Consider the following 12,283-nt stretch of genomic DNA (forward strand, 5'->3'; position numbering starts at 1 on the left):
CAGTGACTGTAAAGCAGGATGGAAGATTGGCCCGAGACAGTAGATCCTCTCTGAGAGGAAGTCTCCACGGGGCGTCTGCAACAAGCCTGACCAGGTCTGCGTACCAAGCGCGATGAAGCCAGTCCGGAGCCACAAGAATGACCGGAATCTCTTCCGCCTCTATCCTGCGAAGAAGTCTTGGCAGCAACTTGGAGGAGGAAACCTCTGTACCTTTCTGTTGATGCGAGACACCAACAGATCCACGTCCGGAGTGCCCCAGCGAAGGCACAACTGCTGAAACACCTCCGGATGCAGGGACCACTCCCCTGCATCTAAGGCCTGGCGGCTGAGGTAATCCGCCTGGCAATTTTCCACTCCCAGAATGTGGACAGCAGAGAGAGCTGGAACATAGCGCTCCGCCCAATAGTGATTGACACAAGTCACGGCCGTGGCATTGTCCGATTGAATGTGCACTGGGCAACCCTCCAGACGATTGGTCCAGTGCGCCAGGCAAAGCCGGATGGCTCTCAGCTCCAAGACATTGATCGGCAATCGAGATTCCTCCAAGGACCAGACTCCCTGAGCCGAGTCCTGATTGAGTATCCCCCCCCCACCCGGACAGACTCACATCCATGGTGATAATTGTCCAGTATTTAGGGAGAAAGGACTTTCCTAACTGAAGTATTGGGGACGGAAGCCACCAAACCAGGGACTCCCTGGTCCTGTGGCTTAGCCGAATCTTAAGGTCCAGAGAATTCGGGTGTTTGAAGAATTCTCTTGTGGAACTGAGAGAATGGGACCACCTTGAAGGAGGACACCATCAGACCCAGTACTCTCATACAGGTCCGAAGGGACGGCCGGTCGTTGGACATCAACAGATGAACCACTGACTGGAGCTTCTGGAGTTTTTCTGAAGGAAGAAACACCCTGAATGAGGACGAGTCCAAAGTCAGGCCCAGATAGAGAAGTCTCATGGAAGGGGTCAGAGAGGACTTCTGAAGATTCACGATCAACCCTAACTCCTCCAGAGTGCTCACGCTGACTCCCAAGTTTTCCGTCAGTAATGCAGGGAACTCCGCACGGAGAATCAGATCATCCAGGTAACCCAGGACCGATATCCCCCCGCTGCTGTAACAGCGCCAGGACCGGGGCCCATACCTTTGTGAAGACCCGAGGAGCGGAGGCGAGACCTAAGGGTAACGCCACAAACTGATAGTGATCCTCTCCCATAGCAAAACGTAGAAAACATTGGTGAGCGGCACAGATTGAAATGTGAAGGTAGGCATGCTTGATGTCTATTGAAGCCAGGAAATCCCCCTGATTTAGGGAGGCCAACACCGTACGAATAGTTTTCATCTTGAACTTTTGAGCGCGCACAAACACATTCAGTGCTTTTAGGTCCAGGATCGGACGCACCTTGCCCTCCTTCTTGGGAACCGTGAACAGGTTGGAATAAAACCCGTGAAAGTGTTCCGCGTGTGGAACAGACACTATCACTCCTTGTAGTAGAAAGTCCTGCACTGCCCCATAGAGGGCTCGCAAGCGATCTGAGGATAGGCAGACATTGGAAGGGAAAAACCTGACCGGAGGAACGGATCGAAACTCGATCTGGTATCCGAACCGCACAACCTCCCGAAAGCATTTGTCTGGGATCAGGGGCCAGCCACAAGTCCGAGAACTGGCAAAGGCGTCCCCCCACCCCAGCCACAGTTGAGGGCGCACCTTCAGGCCGAGGGGGCCTTGTTCGCAGGCCTGGAAGAACCAAACTTCTTTTTCCCAGACCAGGGACACTTGGAACCGAGGGAGCCTTAAAGGGCTTTGCCTTATCAGCTGCCCCCGAGGAATGAAAATATTTTCTGTGAGCCGAAAAGGACGGACCTACCCTTGGATGCCTGCGGGAGAAAGGTACTCTTACCGCCCCCTTAAGACCCTTAATAATGTCGTCCAGGGTAGCCCCAGACAGACAGTCACCCTGAAAGGGAAGTTCCATCAAGGCCTTCTTAGAAGCCTGATCCGCAGATCAGCACTTCAGCTACAGCATACGCCTCATGACCACCCCTGAAAACTACAGGCGACCCAACAGGGAAGCAGTGTCCAGTGCGGCATCGCAAGCAGATTTCTCGTCACGTCACGGCGTAGCAGCTTCCCCCATTCAGTCAACCTTTGGGTGACAAGGGCCGCAGCAAAAGCAGGCCTCAGTGCAGTCCCCGCCATAGTGTACATGTTGCGGGAAACAGCCTCCACCTTTCTATTCTCTGGGTCCTTAAAGGATGGGGAATCTTCCACCGGAATAACAGTAGCATTGTTAAGCCTGGAGACCGGGGAATCCAACTTAGGAAGCAGCGAACCACTTTTTCACCAGAGACTCCTCGAAGGGGTAGTGTCTAGTAAACCGCCTAGACACCCCGGGGAACATTTCAGCTGATCCCATTCTTTGGCATGTAGGCCAGCAAAAAAAGGTGAGGAAAGGAAAAAACGTTTCCACCCTTGAAGGCTTATGGGTGCCGAAGGCAACCTGCACCCCAGGAGCGACGACAGCCGCATCCTCCAAGTTTAGGGTTTCACTCACAGAAAACAATCAGTGCGTCCACCAGTGCATTATCTTGCGCAGCAGTAGCGATAGAGAGCTCGTCCTCACTATCAGAGGCGGCATGGCGCGGGGTACCAGACCCGGCCGGGGTACCCACGTCTGCAGTGACTGAGTCAGACTCAGAAACCGAGACATCAGGAGGAGGCAGGGGTAGGTGGGGGTTGTTTCTTCGCACCCTGCCCTCTAAAGGCCACCTCCATCTGGGACACAAAGGCTTCCAGGACCGCTGATATCGTATCGGGGGACAGTTGAGATCCAGAGGGCTCTGCGGCCTCTGTGAGGGGTTCAGGTGGGGACATGGTCTGAGGAGTCCATGTTGCACTAATAGAACCCGCCAGCAAACTTTGCCAAAAAAAGTCCCCACAACTCTACAGAGCCCCCAGAGGTCAGGCACACGCTAGGAACCCCCCCCCCCCCCAGAGAGAGAGTAATATGCCCCCAGCAACTCACTGTCCCTAGATAGCAGCACTTTGTATCAGGAAGGTCTGCACGTGTCAGCGGCGGCTCAGTAATAGGAAGTGAGCCAGTAAATTGCCTGGGGATGAAGGGAGGGGCTCCTCCCACCAAAAACTCCTCCAGGCACACCCACTGGCCTTCACGGCAAGAAATCCACCGCAAAATGGGTATAAATGGGTGTACCAAGATGGCCGCCACCATAGAAGCAGACGGAGGCTACAGGGAAATGGCAGCCCCGTGGTAATTGGGGCCCACAGGGGGACCCCCTGCCAGCCCATCTACCCCATCCTTGCCCTCCCCAGCTGTAGGAACCTCACCAAGCCCCCCCGCACCATCGGTCGAGTGCCGCAGATGGCACACTCCCCGGCCCCCCATGCGGCCTGCAAAAGAGGTCTGAGCCCCAGGTAGACCCAAAAGTCTCCCACGTTGGGGAGGGGGGGAGGAGGAGGGTCACAGCGGGATAGAGAGAAACCCAGGAGTGCGAGGGTCCGAACACCCCAGGGAGAGGGCCCTGTCCACCCCAAAATCTGGAAGGGAAGGGGGGGGGACATTTACTCACCATACCGGGAACACAGGCAGGTGCCAAATCCTGACAGGACCCCGCGCCACCGAAGTAGGGGGGCTGTCAGCCAAATAGGAACGCTGCAACATAAGCCTAGACCCTGTCGTGGGCATCCTGGCGAGACGTTTAACTCGTGGGGCCAGTCCCTGTCTAGTGGGACTATGTCACGGCCGACTCAGCGAGGAGCTAAGGCCTGCACTTGCTCGCTGGCCATACTGGGGTGACCACTGGATATAGAGATCCAGCCAGTCGCCCAGCCCAGCATAGTTGCTTGAAGATCTCACAGGAAATAAATTCCGGAGAAAAAGCTAGCTAAAAAAAAAAATTCTACATAAAAAAAATACTGTTTATGCCAGGACCAAAGATCCTAGCAAGGAACTAGGTCCTTACTCCTGACTAGGCAGATTAAAACTGACATCCTATGCAGGAAGAGGGAGGGTATACCCTACCCATAGGCGTAGCCAGAAATTCTTTCTTCCTAGTGTCCTACTCCTGTAGGGGGCGGTATTACCCTACTGATATGCATCAGAGGACTGCGTTCGTCAATGACCGATAGAAAAAAAAAAAAAAAAAATTATATATATATATATATATATATATATATATATATATATATATATATATATATATACACACACACACACACTATTTTCTGGCGTATAAGACTACTTTTGAACCTCAAAAAAATCCCCCAAAAATGGAGGGTCGTCTTATATGCCGAGTATAATATCTCCAAGGTAACCTAAGTATAAGTATTACTGGTAGATGAAAATTAGGGGGGTCGTCTTATACGCCCAGTCGTCTTATACGCCGGAAAATACGGTATATATATATACATACATACATATATATACATATATACATATATATACAGTACAGACCAAAAGTTTGGACCCGCCTTCTCATTTAAGGAGTTTTCTTTATTTTCATGACTATGAAAATTGTAGAGTCACACTTCAAAAAGGGCAAAAGGGGCAGCTGCCCCGGGTCTAGTCATTGTTGTGGGGCTCAAAGCAGCTGCCCCTTGAGCCCCCAAATAGTTGATAAGTGGATTCAAGAGGGCCCAAGAAAATTTTGCCCAGGGTCCAATCAAGAATAAAGACGGCCCTGGTTAGAATTTGTATTATAGCAAGAAAAAAGCAGCTAAGTACAGGAAAACGAGTGGCAGAAGAGACTTGTTTGGGCTAAAGAACACAAGGAATGGACATTAGACCAGTGGAAATCTGTGCTTTGGTCTGATGAGTCCAAATTTGAGATCTTTGGTTCCAACCACTGTGTCTATGTGTGACGCAGAAAAGGTGAACGGATGGACTCTACATGCCTGGTTCCCACCGTGAAGCATGAAGGAGGAGGTGTGATGGTGTGGGGGTGCTTTGCTGGTGACACTGTTGGGGATTTATTCAAAATTGAAGGCATACTGAACCAGCATGGCTACCACAGCATCTTGCAGCGGTATGCTATTCCATCCGGTTTGCGTTTAGTTGGACCATCATTTATTTTTCAACAGGACAATGACCCCAAACACACCTCCAGGCTGTGTAAGGGCTATTTGACCAAGAAGGAGAGTGATGGGGTGCTGCGCCAGATGACCTGGCCTCCACAGTCACCGAACCTGGACCCAATCAAGATGGTTTGGGGTGAGATGGAACGCAGAGTGAAAGCAAAAGGGCCAACAAGTGCTAAGCATCTCTGGGAACTCCTTCAAGACTGTTGGAAGACCATTTCAGGTGACTACCTCTTGAAGCTCATCAAGAGAATGCCAAGAGTGTGCAAAGCAGTAATCAAAGCAAAAGGTGGCTACTTTGAAGAACCTAGAATATGACATATTTTCAGTTGTTTCACACTTTTTTGTTATGTATATAACTCCACGTGTTAATTCATAGTTTTGTTGCCTTCAGTGTGAATCTACAATTTTCATAGTCATGAAAATAAAGAAAACTCTTTGAATGAGAAGGTGGGTCCAAACTTTTGGTCTGTACTGTATATATATATATATATATATATATATATATATATATTATATATATATACACACACACATAGTAGCTCACAAAATTGAGTAGACCCCTCACATTTAAAAAAAAAAATTGTCTTACATCACAGAAACAACAGGGGTGTGTAGAAATTTTATATCCACTGTAAGCTACCTCAGTCATTAGGAATTTTACCTAAATGTCTATGCACCCTACTGCATTTATGTGAAAGACACGTGTCAACACACACAAGGCCTGCAAGCCAAATGCGACCTGCCAGGCCATTTCATGTGGACCTTTCCTGCATCTGTGGCACCCCCTCATCTCCCCCCATCTTGTCTCAGCAGTCGGTAGCAGGGAGGAGAACACAACTCCTTCTACAGATTTTGCACCTCTCTGTGCAGCCTCAGCACCCCCTCGTCTCCGCCTCCCTGGTCTCAGCAATCAGTAGATGCCAGCAGTTGACTCCAGCCCTCATCAGGTCCTCTTCCAGACCCTGCACTTTGTCCTTCAAAGCTCAGCCCCAGCTTCTTCTTGAGCAGTAGCACAAGGTAAGGGAGTGCATTGTGATGTAAGGGAGGGTGGGTGGAACTCTAGTTCTGATGGTGGGGGGGGGGGGGGGGTTCGGACCTCTGGACAGCCAGTCTTACAGATACAACTGGCCCTTTGAGCTACAGGCAGTAGGGGAAAATTATGTGGGCAGAAGAGGGGATGATCGGTGCGAAGGGGGGGGGGGCAATTACAGGAACCAATCTCCTGTGTGTCTCTCTTAAAGCCAGCTTCTCCTCTCCCTGCCACTGGCTTTCAGCTGCTGCAGGGAGAGAGGCACAGGGGATCAGTCCCAGTATTATACCAGAGTATTATTATATGTATACATGTATAAATTTTGTGTATACTTCTTGCATTTTGTCATCTGAATCAGGATTGTAATGCAATGTGTACTATTATCGAGGTGAGCCTCCTGTATCCCCAGGGCAATAATATGATGTTTTCCGACCACAGGTAGGCCTTCTCATTGCATATGGGGAAGCCTACAATACTCTGGTATAATACTGGGTGCATATTGGATATTTATCCCATAACTCAGAAACTTGAGGCTCTCGGTGTCGGCGGTTATTTAGTCTCCATCATTGCACTCTTGGTCTTCTGATACTCCCGTCTGGGAAACCGGAAGTGACGCAGTCGCGCCTTCCCATCACGGGTACACATAACGTTATTACAACACGCATGCTCTATATGGTTGGGATGCAGAGGACCGCACTTTGACGCCATTTTCTTCATTCACATGCTGGGTGAAGTCAAACATACTTCTCTGGAGAGCCCTCCTTGGTAATACTTGTGAGAACTTCCCACTGAGGAAAGAATTCCCCTTTTCCTGCATCATTGGTGGACTAGGAGCATATCCTTGTATGCAAGTTAACCCATCTCTTTCAAGTTGTGTTTCTTTACAAGGATCAGATTGGATTGAAGTAGTTACATTTCCCCCAAGTTAGTTACTCTCCTTTCCCTTTTCTATAGTTGGGTGGTAAAAACCTTGTTTGGATCAAAATCCAGCGGTCCTGTATGGCGGGAACATTATTATGCCTGGAAAAATATTGTGAATATGGTGATTCTATAAAGCTCTAGGAGTACTTGAGCTGAGGTCACCACATTTTGTAGAAAACAATTTGAAGTGAATTTATATTCTTATCTGGTTCTGTGTTTAAAGTCAGTTTGTTCTATGTTACAGATAGTGGTTAGGATATTTCTGAAGTAGTCGTTTTGTTTGCATGTACTCGAAAAATGCGTTGGATACTTCACACTTACTTGGAGTCATCTTGGCTACTATCCTTACCGATGGAGCCAAGTCCTAAGTAGTTAGGAAGCACCACTATCTATGTATCATACTATGCCATGTGCTAGCACTTCATACACAATGTATTCTATGGAATGTTGTATAGTTTTTTAACCTTCTGCATATGCTAAAAGATCCTAACTGCAAGTGATACATTTTATAATATATATATATATATATATATATATATATATATATATATATATATATATATATATATATATATATATATATACACACACACATATATATATATATATATATATATATATATATATATATATATATATATATATATATATATATATATATATATATATATATAGAGAGAGAGAGAGAGAGAGAGAGAGAGAGTTGTATAATTGCTGATAAAATCCCATTCAAAAAGCAGCTGGTCTATAATAGTGTAAGAAGGGATGTTGGCAATTAAACCCCAAGCCATTTGAGTTTCTCTGAAATCGTGCAGCACTTTGTAAGGGCTGTCTGATTCCTCCTGTATTGATTTGTATTGTAACTGTACTGTCTACCCTCATGTTATAATCTAAATCTAATCAACTCAAAAAAGTTTTATCTTTAAGATTTAGCTGAAATTTTGTAAGCTATTTTGTGTGTCCGCTAATATTGATTTTAGAGGTTTTCTTTCACGAAAATATGTTATTTTTGGGGGGCCCTGTCAGGTAGGCTGTACTGAGCCCCATGATTTCTAACAGCAGCCCTGAGTATATTTATTCAGAATAAGCAGTGTATTCTTTAACTCTTGAAGGTCCATTCATCAAAATTTATAGTAACAGCTTCCAATATGTACTCTGAAATGGCATGCATACAGGCTTACCAACAAGCATTCCTGTCTTTGGGCCAGCAGCTACACTGATAACTGATTCCTTGGATTGTTGGCTCACATCTTGCAACTTTGTTTCCCTAGCACTCATTTTCAGGGTAGATTTTGGAAACATCGTTTTTTTTTGCCAAAACAGAGAGCAGAGAGTGTGTTCTGTAATAAGTCTTCAGCCACTCCGAGAAACACATACCAACATTACATTTTTTTTTAAAAAACCCAGCAATATCATCTGCAATTTAGTGGAACGTTCCCCATTATCTGAAGTAGACCCAGCAAAAACAAGGTTACAGTTCAAAGATAACTTCCGAATTTCAATCCACGTATGGGGCACCCTGGTTGTACACAAGTCAATCTATCTTGTGTACAACCAGCCTGTTGGGTTTTTCCCTGAACAAATTGCTAATTAAAATGTGTTTAAAAGTGCTGCGCATTCAAATATTAATACATATAAATTTGGCAATACTGTGATCAATGAATTTATATGAAATTAAATAAATAGTGAGTTCTAAATGGATATAACATGCATATAGCCTCACTGTATAAATATCCGTATACCGCGATGCTGTGATAAAAAATCATATGAAACTAAATAAATGGTGATGTAACATGCATTAAACTTCTCTGTGTAAAAATCTGTATACTGTATACAGTGCAATTATATCCAATAAAACTTTCAATGGATCAAAAATCAAGTTAAAACTAGTGAAATTAGGAGAATAACTACATTATAGTTAGAGGTATAAAGAGGTAAGAGCGGATTAGGATACTTACCACACACAAAAATAAATTAACTGAGATTTAAAGAGTAAATTCACCTTTGTAAAAAAAAAAAAAAAAAAAAAAATGCAGGTAAAAAAAAACCCTTTTATTTATTTATTTTTTTTTTTTTTTAACAGGAGCCTGCAAAGCATTGCACCCCCAATCAGGGGGTGCCTTTAGGTTTCTTCAGGGGTGCCTTGGCAAAATACCTAAAAAGTGCCCTATAATGGTATACAAGCCACCAGGTGGATCAGGCCTGCATGGACAAAACCACAGGTTTTCATTGTGCACCATTACAATCTTCCAGTTACCAGTGTCCCAACAACCAATGATGCCATCAATTCATAAGTAGTAAATTGGTTACCTGCTTGGAATCATTGTCTGCTCCTCCCCCCAGGGGTCACATTAACTGAGTGAGAGGGAAGCTGAGCCAGAAATGAAATAGTCACAACCAGTGTGCAAAGGTGTATTTGCTTTGGAAGTATAAATCACCACCAACGTTGGGTGCTCTACCTGTGTGGATGTTGCTGTGTTATGTGCCTCAAGATTGTGAAGAATTTTTAAGGGTGCCTTGACTGAAAAAAGGTTGAGAAATACTGGCTTAGAGAACTCAACAGCATCCTGGTTGTTCATTGAAAACTACAAGCCTGCAGCCACAGAGGCTGCCAGTACTTGTAGTGTAACATGTTACAAAAGGTGAACTTGTGCTTTCAAACACATTGAGGAAGAAAAAAAAAATACAATATTCAAAAACTAGTCATCCATACAAAAGATACTCCCACTTATAATAAGCAGACTCAAAAATGCCACTTAAAATAAAAAAAAATTAAAAAAACAGCTGTTAATCTACTCGCAGATGTGATTAATGGAATTATTTCCAATTGTAATGGTACTGTAATCTATTACTCAACACCTGCCCAGAATCTATTTGTCAGTTTTCCAATTTGAAGAATGCAGCATTCTTAGTAAAGCCCCTAATTGTGTACAGATAGGACTCCCCTTAGTGTGAAAGGCTTTTTCTTTGGGATGGCAATAATTACACAAATATGTCCTATGGTCAGTTTTAAAATTAAACATTTCCTAAAAATCAAACCACGCAGTACAAATCATATTTTATGTTGTTTTATACCCTGAGACAGTGTAATGTCCGTAAGTAATTACCCAGGAGTGTGCAGGTGGAAAGGCATACCTCTCCAGTGCAAACTAAATGGTTCTACTACGCAATCTACTAAAATACAGTGGAATTCCATTCTCAGCTTCAAAAGACATTCTTGACAATCACAATGTAATTGAATATAAATACTGCACATATTTCTGTTATGCTTACATACTGGTAACAAGGTAAAGAAAATTCCATACCTGAGGACCAGTCACCTGAAAGGTATCTTCAGCATGAACACAAGTAATTTCCAAAGGTTCTGTACCGGAAACATGTCTCAACAACCGACAAGACTGCAAGTAAAAAAACATACATTCTTCAGTACAGTTTTTTAAAAAAGGTCTATACTGTTCTGCTATGATGTAGGCATGGAAATAAGAAAAAACAACAGATTGTTTTGCTGTTGGAGTTTATATTTTTATGCTTCTGTGGCATTTCCAATGCCCGAGGCACAACAATTACAATATCATCATTTTCTGCACTCCTTTAGCTTCGTGCAACAGTTCTACTTCTGTCCAAATTAAGAGGATGTTTCAGGTAAACTACCATACCAATCTGATAATTCCTCAAACACCACTTCAGTTAACCAATATTTGCCTCTAAATCACACAACAAAAACGTTATCGTCACTTCTGAAGAAAGTATTTATAGTAAGAGGTATACCGATTTTTCAGCCACCTTTCAGGCTGATAGCCAATATAAGGTTCCGATATTCTGTACATTTAAAAATTTGACAATTCTGGTATAAACTAAACATGGTAATGTTTATTGAAATGGGTGGGTGGCTGGCTGGCTTGCAACCTGCCATGGGTGGGTGGCTGGCAACCTGCTGCGGGTGGGTGGCTGGCTAGCACTGTTCACCCTGCTTTTGGTGGGGGTGGCTTGGCTTCCTGCTGCGGGTGAGTGGCTGCTGACTGGCTGGTGTGTCCTCTCTGGTCCAGTTCTGCCATTCCATGGCGTGCACTGTCTGAGGTGAGGGAGGCGGCGGCCTTTGCCCTATCCGGTTAGAAGAAGCCAGGACTCAGACTGTCAGAATGTTTGCAGGCCCAGTGCGTGGAGGCACCCACACACAACGTAATTACATATGTTGCGCCACGCACTTTTGTGCACTGGGCCTAGAAACATTGACAGTCCTGGCTTCTTCTACCTGGATAGGGCAAAAGCCACCACCTCCGTACACTGGGCCTGCAGTGCACCGCAAATCTAGAGTCCTGGCTTCTACTACCAGGCCGATGACATAGTGGGCCCCAAAAAGATGGTCACCATGGCAGGGGGAGACTAATATTGGTACGTTTGTGATGGATACAGATTAAAAAATGTAAATATCGGCCCCCAATAATTGGCCACACCGATAATCGGTTGATCGCTAATTCACAGTATTAAATGGAATAAGATATTACAGTGCTTGCCAATATAAAGTGACCAAAGTGCTAGAAAAAAAGTGCCCGGTGAATGCAATCCATATATAAACAAATCTAAAGAATGTGTAAAGATGCAAAAAACGTAACAAGAATTAATCAATAATTATAAAAAAATCATTAAGTGCCAGGTGAATAAAGTTCATATTTAAACAAATCTAAAGAATGTGCAAAGATGCAAAAAGTGTATTAAGAATTCATCAAGAATTATAAAGAATCAAGAAAAATAGATTTTTGAAAAATTCAATAAAAACTCCTCAAAGAAGTCTGTAAATAGTCCAATAACCAGTGTAGTAGTGCTCAAAAACTGTCAGTGTCTTTCCTAGCATTCATAGCACGGGTTTGATAATATTAAATGGTAAAAGACTTCCAACATTTAAGATGTTGCTGGGAAGGTTTTCTTGCCTTATGTATATGAGCAGCCTTACATTTCACTCTAGTGCTCCTTGGTCTCTAACATACAATTCTAATATATCTTGTTTTGCGCTGTCAAAATTAAACTAACAACTTACAGCACTATCTACCAGAAAAAAACATGAACACTAAAAACTTTTTATTTTGTGCCATCACTCAAAAAGAACAAAAGGGATAGAAACGCTATTAACGTTCTGAAACATTATTATGGCTTTAAAAGCATTTACATTAAATAGCATTACCAGTAAAAACTGTTTCTTAGTTTTGTGAAAATTGGGAATAGTAGGAGCCTTTTCAGATT

The 12,283-nt window shown here is 44.2% G+C and overlaps 1 protein-coding gene across 1 annotated transcript in view; it reads right to left on the reverse strand.

The window, feature by feature from the left end:
* Nucleotides 1-12,283, reverse strand: part of CTNNAL1 (catenin alpha like 1) — a 474,086-nt gene that overhangs the window by 139,466 nt on the left and 322,337 nt on the right. The window contains exon 10 of the mRNA XM_082259226.1: nucleotides 10,351-10,443. Coding sequence (XP_082115352.1) covers nucleotides 10,351-10,443 — 93 coding nt within the window. The remainder of the gene's footprint in view (nucleotides 1-10,350; nucleotides 10,444-12,283) is intronic.

This window comes from Pelophylax lessonae, assembly GCF_965119305.1.
Source record: "Pelophylax lessonae genome assembly, chromosome: 5".
In the NCBI taxonomy this organism is placed as follows: Eukaryota; Metazoa; Chordata; class Amphibia; order Anura; family Ranidae; genus Pelophylax; species Pelophylax lessonae.